Below are 13,881 nucleotides of genomic sequence, written 5' to 3'. Positions count from 1 at the left end.
GAGACCTCAAGGAGAGACATAAGGGGAAAGTTATTTGTGAGACAAGGAAAGCGCAGTCGAAACTTCAAAGCTTCTCGCAGCCTTGGTGAAAACATTTCGTGAGAGTGGGGAAAGGCAGCCGGCATCTTCCTCTGTGCCTGCCATCACACAGACTTCAAAATTAGCAGAAGGAAACTTTGAGTAAGTTGGAATGGTGGAAAAACGCTACCATCATTCTGCAACAATTCCATAGGCAACTCGGGTGTCAATACTGACAGCAAATGCGGGAAAGTGGAAATTACGTCTCAGGAATGAAATGTAACACAAAGTACGAAAAAATCAAATGAATCAAACCTGGGCAATATTTGCTATGAGACAACATAATCCACTCTACAACAAGCTGTACAATTTGTTCATGAGTTTGCATCCACAGAGCAATGACGGTATCATTAGTCACAATAAACTGTGGCAAAAATTTAATTCAGCAGGTTTAAGTAAACATAAACAAAGACAGAAATATCCACAACTGAATTGTGGAGATGATTTTCTTTTTTGTAGTTTGGTGAGCAGCTTGAGTCCTTCCTTCCCAACTACAGAAGAACTTGAGAAAACTGTCTGATAATGTGACAAAACACCTTATGTATTTTACTGCGAGCCCGGCTTTAAGTCCAATAAGGCCAGACGAATACATTTTGACCAAAAAAAAAAAAAAGACTGAAAAAGGAATGAGGTTCATTATTAGATAAGTAGGCCAGTGTCTTCTGGATCAGAATTGGGTTCTGGCTTTGTTGGCGCAAAAACTGTAGGGATGTGACGGCATAAGAAAGTTTCTTGATAATTTGCAGTGCATTTTTCACTATTTTGAAGCCCCTTTTACATCAATGAATTTTTTAATGATTCAAATTTGGCACAATGGTAATAACAACACTTATCTGTAGAGTGTCAAAGTTATTTTGACTTAAGTTGCTTTTGTTTTATAACAAACAAACATACTGACCATTTTTTCTCTTATTTTATTGATAGTTGGGGTTGGTGGCGATCGTTGAGACCTATTTTGTTAACGCTTGAGTTTTAAGCGTTCACATAATGAGACCAGCAATTGGGGCGAAACGGGTGGAAAATTGATAGGGCAAATGAGGCGAGAGACAGTTAGAGAGGAGAAGTTGATGGGATAATTCCAGGCAGAAGATTGTCACTGTAAACTTGTAGGAGGTCATCTGCATCCCTCTTAGACCTGACATTTAACTGTGACACCTCTAGCTTGTTGGCTCGCTCAGCCTCCCACGGCTTAATGAGACACAATGAGCCCCCCTCTCACCCGATCCCCTCGCTCTCTGTGTCCTTCCCTTCATCTCTCTTTCCCTGTCCTCTCAATCTCATCCTCTCGCCCCCCCAATAATCCGCCTGCTGAGTGAAACCGCTTGTGGATTTGAGAGGACGAGGCCAACGTGCTGCTGGCAGCCAATTACATTAATGCGCTTGCTTCTTTGAACTGCTTATCGCTGCCAGCGCAGCCTCTTGCAAACACTGGGGCCCTCTGTCATGCCTTTCCAGGGGACGACTCCTGTGAGCCAGGGGCGACTGAGGTTGGAGGGGAGGAACGTGAGGACAAACACACTCGTGAGATGAACTGGCACTAATCAAACACACAACACAAGATCCTAAAGCTATTTCTTTGGCAGGTGCCACTACATTTTCAGGCAAGTTTGTTGCATGTGGTTAGGTTAATATGCATTAATTGTTATTGTGATCCACTCTGAGTCGTTTTTGTTGTTTCAGTCAGTTCACCCAGTGTTTTCCTATGTTTCCCCAAAGTGGCATGGGGAGGAGTTAAACAAGGAAGAGTGCACCTCGAAGCAACTCCAAGTCATTAGCCTGCGGCCACACAAGGAGGGTGCCAGATCATCCCTAGATCTTTGTTATTTGCTGAGCTGCATTGTCTCACTCCCTTTTGGATTCTGCTCTTAGTTTATTTTTTTTTGTTGTGATTTTTGTTTACAGAAAGAAAATCTGCTGCTTCTGCTAAATCTGCTATTATTCTCCTTGCTTTCCTTCTTTTAGTCACTGCTCCATTGAAATGTACAGCAGATTATGCCACGCTTAACCAAACAGTACAGTGATAGGATGGCAGTGTTAAACATGGCATAGTAAATTTAATGTTAAATCTCTCCCACTTGTAAAAATGTCATATGCCTTTGAGAAATACATTCTGTAGCAGTGCCAGAAATATGAAATGAAATATTTGTCTTGTACTCTCCACTCAACACCACATAACCGTCGCCATCGTCTCCTCTTCCCTCGTCTCCGCACAATCTCCCACTGTTTACCTAAAAGCCTCTGAGTTAGTTTGACGTTTCTCGTCAGGGATGCACGCTGGGTAAATATTATCGCAGTCTCTTTGAAAGAAACTCAAGAGCTATGTGTACCCCCCCAGGCACCTTGACTCATGATATTTTCAGCCTGGTTTTTAGGCTTAGTTAAAGTAGAGGCTCACATCTGGGGGCCAGGACACACACACACACATATACTACATATATTGCCACACACACGTGCAGACACACATATTCGGGTACTTAACAACAAGAATCTTACGTTTGAGTATCAGCATTTTTTATCCCCCTGGAGAATTACATTGTATTTGCTATAGTCACACACGTATACATGTACATAGTAGAAACAACATGTAATGTAGGAGAAATTACATATGATGTGAAGAATGCTCCAATGCTATACTCTTAGGATACATGTAAAATTAAATGCTAATGTTGGAATGTCGGAGAAATAGGATTAAAGATTTACTCGGTATATGGGCTGTCACTTGTATAGCCCATTTGTACCTTTGGAACTCAGAGCGCTTCACACTAATTCCTCATTCAGCTCCTGTTGACATCAGGAGCAACTGGGGATTCAGTGTGTTGCTCAAGGACACTTCAACATGGTCACAATGTCTAGGGCTCGAACCCCGAGCATATGGGTTGGACCACTCTACCGCTGAGCCATGCCAGCCCATTTGCTTTAATGTTTCACATTGCTTTTGACCACGATCAGATTGTTAGCTGGAAAAAAATTAACATCCTCAATTGTTGGATTTCCACTGAGTGTGCATCCATGCCAGATGTAATAGAAACGTGTGCTTTCTGTTCTACATGGCCGGATAGCCACTGACCTGTAGCACTCAACTTTAGGCTGGAGAGATGCAACCACACACATCTAACTTATATGAATTCAATAAAAAGTTAGCCAGAAAGCTGTATCTGGATGAAAGTGGTTTTTGTCCTGTTAGCAGACACTCTTAGCTTAATTCAATTTCATGCCCATAATATTGTGATTTAAGGTCAAAATGAATGACTAATATTTTATTTCTAGCTTTCCTTTTATGGAAGGGTTAAAATGGAGCATAACAATTGAAGTGCATTGGAGCAGAGAAGCTTACGTCACAAGCTTACATCCTTATGAGTTTTTCCGGTGCATTCATGCTACTTTAAAAAGGTGAAAGTCACAAATGAGAAAGTGCAGGCATTATAGACACCATGACCTTGTTATATAAGGTGTGGCAGACTTGTTTCAAGATCGGTCTCACAAAGGCTACATTGCATACCAAAAGTACAAACTACCCCGCTGAGAGCACGTACAGGCACTCCGTTTTTTGGTGCACTCTGTATAATCTAATGGCACATTTAAACAACATCCTGAGTTTCCCAACAGATGAATGGACATAATGTACGATCTGAGTGTATTGCCAAACGCGCCCATGGTTAGGATAATTACCAACCATGGTAAACTAGGCTTGCACTGGCACATATAATCAAAATGTGCCTGTCTCTACGCCCAAGCACACGTGAACGCTCCATGAAAACAATTTCTGTATTTTGTATGTAAAATATATCTTATGTGATGCAAGTCCTAGAACTTTTATGACCTCATGCCAAGGTCGTTCTTACGTTCTTTCACCTGCACGGGTGAGTCAACTGTATTGGTGGATAAAAAGCAGAAGATTGAGGGCACTCACGTCTGCAGACACTCGTCCCTGCAAAAAGCTATTTGGTGTCTTTAATGCACTCTCCCTCTCACTTTTTCTGTCATCTATGCGCTTACTCTTCTCCACTTAGAGGTTTCTCACGCCACTTTAGGATGAGAATGGATGGTCCAGGGCCAGTGTGAGTTAAAAATGGGGAAGTATGGGTCACGGCAGTAAAAGGTCACACAATTCTCGACCCTCCCCTTTGTCATACTTAATTCATACATGCTTTCATGATGCTGCGACACATTTTTTGCAGTGAGTACCTTAAAAGCGCAGTGAAACTTTTATCAACAATAGTAGAATGCTGCATTAAGCCATGGTCGGGTTTCACTGTTCGAGTCTGGAGTAACCTAAAAGCTGGCGAAAGCCTTTAGAGTGTAACAACATGATTTTAAGTGGTGTTTCAATCAAGCCCACTGTGTTGCACGAGACAGCCAGTGTGTGAAACCTGGAAACAATCTATTACGAGAAAATTTAGAAAGCCTTACCAGTGTTCCAACAATTGGACCTTTTCTGCTTTCCAAGAGTGAAAAGCAGACATTTCTTCATGAACGGATTGGATGACAAGCCTTCTCCTGACCTCAATTCTATCACCATTGGTGTTATTAAAACAGTAGAACACGACTACGCTCTCAAAAAGAGACAAGTGGTTGATGCCAACATTGGATTAAATCACAACATTGGGTATTAGAAAAATACCAAACACGCATTTCATCAGTCTGTCTTTAACTGCATGGGTGAATGGAATTTCAAAATCTAACGAGAGTAGCTTGAAGATTTTTTCCTAAGCATCTCTTTGCCATGAGACCCAAGGTCCTGTCATAGAAAATGTTTCCTTCAGGCTAAAGTGACAGATGGCTGCAAAAACGGGAAGATGAGCTGGAGAAAAGGGCACAAGGAGATGATCGTATGTCAAAGTCCTGGGGATCAAAGGACAGAGTGCCAGGGATGAAAGTGAGGAGATTAAAACCCAGCATGACACAGAGAAGAATCCAATTTGAAAATAAACCATTCAAATATAGTTAAACATTTGCCATCTCTTTATGGTATATTTTTTTGTGTGAATTGTGTCACTGAAGGTCACACTTGAACAATGCATATTAACTAACCATAACTAACCATGCAAGTCTAGAGAGAAAACATTTTTTAATTAAAAAATAACAGCATAATTCATTTATGTTGCCATTTGACCGTGATGCATTTGTACGGAGGACATCTCAAAATAATTTGTAAAACAAAGATTATTTTCCCCATTAAAATGATATACACCACCGAGGCTGTACCTTCACAACACTCGTACACTTAATTTACATTTGCTCCTTAAGCACACTCAACTTTAAGCAGGGTGTCGGTCTGCACCACTGAACATTTATAGCAAACATATTATTAAATCTTACGGAAGTTTTTTATGGAACCAACTTTGCTAGACACCAAGACAGTCCATTTGAGAATATGGAACTCATAAAATATGAGAGCCGAAAAGTAAATCAAATCTATGGGTCCATTTTAATAAACACTAACATTATAACGCTAATAAAGGAAGCCTTTATTACCAGGGTTGTTTTATTATGCCACAGTGGTGGCGTCTGTTGCAGGTTTTTCTAAAGGCATTTGGAAAAATAAACTGAAGTGTGATGCTGAAAGCATACTATGAGTATGAGGTATCTAGTCTGGTCAGGTTCTTACACATCCAACTCATTCAAACAAACATGTTTGAACCAGTTTTGTCATGCTAAAAAGGGTATGGTGAGATATGCATCTTAATACTCTGGTACTGTCTACAGGTATGCCACTTTTGCTTCAATTACTATAGTACATTTCTTATTGTAGCCAGATTGTGATGCAACTTCATTGCAAGAAAGTAGACGATAGCACAAATTTAATTGTTAATTTAATAAATGTTCCCCGATTGCATGTCATGCCCACATCACATCGGTGCTCTAATCCACAAACAAAGACATAGGGAAGGGGTGTTTGAAAGAATATTTTCAAAGTGAGGATTAAACAGAATTTGACAGACAGCATTATCTCGCACAAGGGTGAGGCAGAAGGGGCCTGAAATAAAAGCAGAATTGTATTTTTTCCTGTAATGACCTTTGATCCGCTAAGTGCAATTGGAACCACCTTTGACTCAAGCATTCAGGATAGGAAATAATGAAGCAACATATTGATTTGACATTTATCAATAACTGCTAAAAGGCCAGTTACTGCTAAAAGGCTAATCAGAAACATTTGCAGGTTGAATAAAACATTTGAATACTTGTTTTTCTTTTACATCGCGAAGCATAGTGAATCTCCCTGCTGTGAAATGACTAAAATGTTTTTTTAGGATGCAAGACATTTAAACTAACCTATTGAAATCTTTATGGGTCTATCACAACACATATTGGCAGATACTTTATCCATCCATCCTGTGAGGAGACTAAAATTTAAAAATTAAATTAACTGATTTTATTAATGGTTTTAAAATTAAATCTCACAGAGAAAGGGGGTTTTATGTTTAATTTGCCTGATTTTAATTCACCACTTAGTGTCTGGATAAATATGTCTCTGATATCATCATTTCAATTTGACTGTATAAATTGTAAAAATTGTGTGATGTAAAAAATTATAATTTAAATGTCTAAATAAACTGTGTACCTTATATAACCATTAGTGTACTCCATTAGTGTTAGCCTACCTCAGGTCAGGTCAGCCCAAACTTAAAATTCTTTTCATTCATTTGTTTTGGGTAGGTCAGGACATGTAGTCTGAGACTTGTCTCCATACAAATGATACACAGACATAGCCCTAAATTAATTCAGCGTTATACATATGTCCATCATAATTTAGGCGTCTTAAACATTTATTACCCTTGCGCTCATTTGAATATTTGTTTTTCAGGCGGCTCACTTCAAGACCCTTTTGCATGGGCATGACATTGTGACTGGCTGGAAGCAAAGGGTTGCGACACAGTCAGTTGCGTGTGGAAGCGGCGATATATTTGTTCGGCTTTGCTCGTCAGAGACAATGTGAGTGGTAACACGCACCAGTAGCCAGTACTTGTTACACCATAAGGTGTGTCTTTGCATTTGCAGACGTTTATTAGTGAAAGGTAGGTGATGTAAACAGATTAGCACTGTGGCACGCCTCAGCAGCATTGGCAACAGAGTCCTAAAGTACTTTAAGCAATGCAAACAAAACACAATGCATATAAAACATTATTTTATATGTTAAATATTCATACCAGAGCTCAACCAGTGGAATAAAAGGATTTTGGTCTTAGATATGCACTGCAATTAAAAAGTTGGTTATTTTGGTTTTCAAAGTTTAGTCTGACAAACTTTGAAGTGGCTTCAAGCGCAACTTTTTTTTTTAGCATTTCATGTTGTTTTACTCAGCAGTGTGTTCAGATTACGGTTAATCCTCAATGCGGCGGCTCGGCTGCTGACAGGCGCTCAGAGGAGTCATCATATCCACTCTATTTAAGCTTCACTGAACTACTTTTGCAATTTAACATCTCGAATCAGCTACATGGCTCAAGTTTCTAACTCTACATCCCTCAACACTACAGAGTGCATTGCCTTGGGATAGAAAGAACAGTGGTGTTGTGTTCATTACCATGGTGACCTTAGATTACTTACTTTAGCCATTTATAAATATTGATGAGAATGCCAAATGTTCTGTTGCTAAATGTTACTGTTAAAAAGTTTATGCAATTTTCTATGACACCCTTTTATTGTATGTACGAGTTGTGTTTATATAACAATGGGTTAATGCTGGTGTCAAAATGAAATGCGTCTGTTGGAGAAGTCCGAGAGTAAAAGTAAAATTCAAACAATTAAATACTTCCACTGATTTATATAACTTCTGTTGCCTCCATGGTGATGATGATATCAGACAAACATCCTAGGCAGTCAAATGCAGTGAGTCATTCCCAATCACTGCTGCGTTGGTGCTTTGTGTGTTTTACAACAGGCCTTGCACCTTGTTGGGAAGCTAAAGGGTCCCAAGAAAGATGTTGAGTTCATTAGGGCTAATTAATATTTTCGTGTTGATGATTGTTTTTGCAATGACTGTAATTCTTGTATGAATAGTTTCTATTACAGAAACACAAACTATGTTTACATAGGCTTTTTTTTTTTTTTTTTTTAGACATGCAAGACAAGGGGGCACTCTAAAATACTGGCAAATACAGCAAAAAGAAGAAATTAAAGGCATTGTCAGCACTGTCATCTCTCATAGTGGGTTTGGTGAAAACCTTTTTTTTCCCTCACAATAAAAAGGTTACATACCACAGCTTGAATTCTTTCTGTAATTGGCATTTATCTTCTGCTTATCTTTGACGTATTTTCTTTGAGTACAGAGAAGTTTACCTTGTGAGACAGTTTCACCAGTCATTTTCAGTGCTCACAAAGAAAGATGATGGCGTGCGAGTTGTGAATTGTGATGGGGGAAGGAACAAAGGAATGGTTGTAAAAAAAACACCCAATATGTTGTGATTTGTATAAAAGGCTTCTCCTGACGGAACTGACGGAAAGAAGCATTTTCCAAACCAAGTCTTGCAACATCACCATTTCACTACACTCTTACCTTGGACACACTTGGTAAAAATGGGAAATTATGTTGACTATTTTTTCTTCGTTTTTTGTGATGTCAAAAGGCTTTGTCTCACATCAGGCCGCCCATTGATCGCTTGTTGCTATTTTTCGGAGCTGTCGCCGCTTCCTTTTGTGATCTGAAGCCCTCTGAGAATTGGGACACTCCTTCATTCTTGTAAACGCGCTTAGGTGTGAAACAAGGGCTGAGTGGTAGAACTAGAAGTAGTACTTAAAGTAGTAGTGGCGTCATTACGCCTTAAAAATCCACAAATTGACCGCATTATTCAAAGCTTGTAAAAAAAGCAGTGCCTTACAGACCAGAAATTCTGGTGTTTCCGAAATATTGGGATCAAAGGTAAGCTCATTGAGAGAAAATCACGTATAATATTAAGATAACTTTTATTAGTACCACCATCCATTAGTGAGAGGGAGAACAATGCATTCATAAAAAAAACTGTGGGCTTTGCAAAATACAAACTAAAGGACTTGTACAACGCTCGAGCCATCAAAACCAAAACTAATAAGGCTTGTAAATATTCAACGAGAATCTGCAGACAAGCGCCACGTGACTTACTGTTGGTTTTGAGACGGGCCGGCTCGCTGTTGCGGCTTCCTGCCTGGTTGATAGCCTTGACGAAGAAGACGTAGCGCGTGCCGCTCTGCAGGCCGTGCACTGTGTAGTGATTCTGCTTGATGTTGGGCACAATCATCCAGCTGTCAGCAGAGTTGTACAAACCTGGAACACACGCAAAAACTCTCTAAGCGACAGTGTTATGCTAACAAGGAAGGTTAAGCACAGCAGTTCTCTTTGATTTTCAACTGGGAACAACACAACATTCTCCCCCAACTTTTAAACAGAGCCGTGTTATCTTTCCCCTCAAAGCACACCGAGTCATCAAACCGTGCAAAAGCTTGGCGAGTCCACGGCCTCAGGCGTTATGCAACATTTATGTGCACGTAGTGATCCGTCTCGTTACCTTTCCGTCAGGTTTAATATGCCATGCGCCCCTGGCCAGGGTTGACTTTGTTACGCTCATTATCGTGAATCTTGAATGCTTTAACAACAGGAGACAGAGATACGACAGGGGGGATATGTGCAGAGTGCACTACAAGCCCAGGGGTGAAAAAATGTGGAAGCTTGTCATGTTCAAATGTCTGGAAAGACAGGTCAAGCTCACATGATCTCTACCGTAGTTGAATCGATGCCATGTGCCGATAGTAATTCACTTTTCACCACTAGGATGCTTATGCTTTTCTGATTTTTTTTGTCTCTCAATACTGTAATTAAAACTATTAATTTGAAAAGAAATAGACATGCTTGTGTATTGCTGACTATTGTTACAGGCTTCCCAAGTCTAATTTACAGGACAATTTGGTTTTCAATTCTCTCCAATGTGGACAAATATCTGCGTTCTGGTCCAAAGAAACAAATTGATCAGGAGAAACACAAGCCTTTATTTATATAGGATGTTAGCCCATCCATCCAGCCATGTTGTCCTAAGGAGATGGAGCCTATGCCATTTGACCTTGGCTAAGAGGCGGTAGCTCATCCCAAGTTCACATTTGTGGACAATTTAGGGTCTTTGCTAACCTACAATACAAGTTGATATGTGGAAGGAAGTGTAGTGGCCACATGAGCACAGAGAGAAAATGTAAACTCCAAATAGAACCCCAGCGTTATCTAAGACATTCTTAGATCCTAAATAAAGTAAGCACCAAAGCAAAACAAAGTCTCTAATTGATAGAATAGTACATTTTGATAATTTTCTCGAGTTGTTGCTGTACACACGTAAGAGGACAATGTCAGTGAAGCATGCTATCAGCCAGCTTGGCAAAAGAGCACTTTTCACAACACTTCTCTTTGGATTTACATCAACTGCCAATAATCAACACATTCAAACGCCAAATAAAACAGAGCATTTTGTTGAATCGCCATGGGTTCAGGTTTTGTAGCAGAGACGAAACTACAATAATTCCTTCTCATCTCTCTGTTCCTTAAATCTTTCCCTGTGGTGGCAATCCGGAGCTCTGGGAACAATCTTGACTTCAAACCTTCTGGGACTTCATGAATTATTGAGCGGGGTGGCAACAACATACATACATAAGTAATAGCAGAGAGACTTCTTGTAAATATAAATACTTCACAGGACGCAAATAAGGCCATTAAATGTGAGCTGCTTTTAAGAATGGATGAGGCGAGGGAACTCTCGAATGGAGAGTTATTTTGAAGTGACTACGATGAAGAAATTGTGATTGAGTAAATAGTTTTAATGTTAACCACTGACACAGTTTTCCCTCATATATATTATTTTAATATGGTATTAAAAAAGGGTTATACAATGGTATGTTTTCAAAGAGAAAATGTGAGGAAAATGCCCGCTGTCATCAGCTTTACAGCGTTGTAAAACACTGCGGCTTCAAAGTAAGGTTGTAGCAACAGGAAACTGGGCGGCTGGAAAGAAAATGAATGCGTCCTCGACAGATGATATGAGCATAACATATGTTAGCTACCCTAGGAGACCATCACGACTCTTCTTCGACGATGGAATGCTTAGTTCAAGGTGAGATTGTTTATGGGTGGGCAACCGTAGGCATGTTTGCTCATGATTGTCACCCCTGAAAAACGCAATTTTTGTTCAGTGAAAAAACAGCAAACTTGACATTGAACATTAGCCAAGGTTGAAGCATTGGTTGTTCTGCATCTTGGTCACAAAAACATTACAATAATTCATAAAACGTAAGGTTTGCTGTATTTTGTAAGAGCAAGTATTGTTGGTTTTGAATGTTATGAAATCTAGGGCTGAAGTCAAAATAATGTGGCTCGAGTTGAATTCAACACAGTATGTATATATATTTGTGTAAGTGGGTGGTAGAGTTTGTAAATGCAAAGAGCACAAACATATCAAGGTGGAGTTTCAGTTTGAAGATGATGGCATCATGCGTTACAAAGGTGGCAACTGATGGCAGGAGTAGAGATTTATTTCTGAAATTTCTCTGTTTTGTGCAATTAGATGAGGTTTCTCTCATAATGTATTAGGTTAGCTTATAACCATGTTAAAATGTAGGATGTTCTTTTCTTTTAAATAAACCAAATATGTAATATTAGGCTACTCATGGTATATAAATTGGTGGCTGTGGTATGGATGCCACAGAAGGATCATGCAGACTGGTAAGAGAATTTTATAAGTAGCCTAAGGAGGACCAAAAATAAACAAGGTTCAAATGTGGGTCATTTGCAATTTTAGAACTTCATCAATTAATAAGCAACTGGATTCAATTTTAATCACTTCCATCAAAGATTCTCTTTTGCTGTGTTTGGCTAGTTGTTGTTTTTGACTAAGCATTGAGTCAGTATCATAAAATCAAACTTGACTGACTGCCTGTTTTCCTTGAAGCTTGTAAAGGTAGATGTTACTGTATGTATATATTCATAGTGCAAGACCTCTTTTGTCTGCTTAGTTTGTAATTTTGCTTTCATTCTGCACAATACTTTTTCGCTTGCCTGTTTTTTTTCCTGTGCTGTGCTCATATGAATCAGCACAGACAGTTCTTGCAAGGCCACTCTTTCCACTTCTTGTTGCCCCCAGGAGGACTGAGGATGATGCCAGGGGAGAGATCAGTTGGTACTCAAATGGAAGCGTTTAGCCACTTTGAATGTTTGCAATGGTAGAAACCTAAGTTGCAATGGTAGAAACCTAAGTGGCATGCTAGGCCTAATGGGTTCTGTCTTTCTTAATGTCTGCTGTGACTCTCTCAGGACTGAATGGCAGCACGAGGCTGAATGTCTGAGTCAGAGTTGAAATGTAACCTGATGTTTCAAACAGGCCAGGGCACTCCCCTTTTATGGTTGGATGCAGAAAAGTCAGGGCTGCTCATGAGGAAAGCGACGAGAGGATGAAGGGGTAAAAGAGGCAGATTAAAGCCGAGAGGTGCAGTGTGCGTAATTATGTAAAATAATCATGTCATCCTCGGTAAGAGGTATATTACCTCTATTACAACCATTATCCACTCCGATTCTCGCATTCCTTCTGTTTCTTCCTCCACAGTGAGTTAAATATACTTTTATTTATCAAGGGAGCAATAATTTGCTGCAATCTTTATGAAGAAAAAAAAATGTAACTTAAGTAATATTATATGCATATAGTTTCTAAGCCCCTTAACTTCAAAGTAATTCCATTGGTACACTGGATTAGCATCCCAGCCGATGACTTGGCAACCTAAGATCATAAATTCATCCATCCATCCATTTTCTGTAGCGCTTGTCCCCATGGGGGTCGCGGGCGTGCTGGAGCCTATCCCGGCCATCATCGTGCAGTTGGTGGGGGACACCCTGAACCGGTTGCCAGCCAATCGCAGATCACAAAGAGACGAACAACAATCTGCACTCAGACTCACACCTAGGGGCAATTTGGAGTGCTCAATCACCCTAACACGCATGGTTTCAAACACTTCTCAGAATGTTCAAACATTTAAGAGCGTTAATAGATTTGATTGATTATCCTGTCCAATTCTTATTGCTCAACTGCACTATTAATCATAGTCCCATGTTTTGACTGAAATAATTTGGGGTTTAGTTCTTTAAATCCCTTCTATACACAAGTAGAGACATTATTTTCACTAGAGTTGTTGGTATTTTATGCAATTTTAAAGCTTTATCTAATATCAGTAACATACAGGGAGTAATTATTCATGGTTGGACAAATATTTCATAATGGCCGAAAAGAACTGGTGTATCCATTTAAAGCCTCACTGTGGTTGCTCACATTGGTCCACTTTAACAATTCGCAGGACTCAGCGCAGATCAGCTCTGTTTCGCTTGAAACATTGACAATAGAAAGGGGGAACATCTAGGTTAGCCTAAAATAGAATAGAATAAAATATTGAACATGTTGCAAAAAACACCCAGCTATATATACATAGAGAATTGAGATGTTCCACTTTCTTATATTTTCATGCTGTGGTTTGATCTGCACATTAACAATCCCTCTTAAACACATTTGATTGACATTCCAATGAAAGTACTTTGTGTGTGTGTGCACGTGTGTCACATGACTCACTGATGAAATTAGTCTGGCCAGTGTATATGGTGTACTGCAGCTCATAAGATGTGACGCTGAACTCGTCCTCAGATGTCCAGTGAACAGTGATGGTGTCGTGTGACGCTGTGCACAACTCGTCTCGGATGGATGGCGGGCTGGGTGCTGCATGGGACAGTAGTAGCAGTAGAAAAGTATATAAATACACAAGCATGACAGTAAGACTATGAAATGTGTTTTTTTATTCATTCATTCTTTTCCTTTT

The 13,881-nt window shown here is 39.7% G+C and overlaps 1 protein-coding gene across 5 annotated transcripts in view; it reads right to left on the bottom strand.

Annotated features, from left to right (window-relative positions):
- mid2 (midline 2) overlaps positions 1-13,881 on the bottom strand; it is an 89,831-nt gene that overhangs the window by 3,868 nt on the left and 72,082 nt on the right. For all 5 annotated transcript variants that reach the window (XM_049733781.2, XM_049733787.2, XM_049733772.2 and 2 more), the window contains 2 exons: positions 13,638-13,781; positions 9,155-9,316 (listed from right to left, as the gene is read on the bottom strand). In XM_049733781.2, the coding sequence (XP_049589738.1) occupies positions 9,155-9,316; positions 13,638-13,781 (306 nt within the window). The remainder of the gene's footprint in view (positions 1-9,154; positions 9,317-13,637; positions 13,782-13,881) is intronic.

The sequence above is a fragment of the Syngnathus scovelli genome, chromosome 1, assembly GCF_024217435.2.
Source record: "Syngnathus scovelli strain Florida chromosome 1, RoL_Ssco_1.2, whole genome shotgun sequence".
NCBI lineage: Eukaryota > Metazoa > Chordata > Actinopteri > Syngnathiformes > Syngnathidae > Syngnathus > Syngnathus scovelli.
This window is presented reverse-complemented; position numbering and strand designations above follow the sequence as displayed.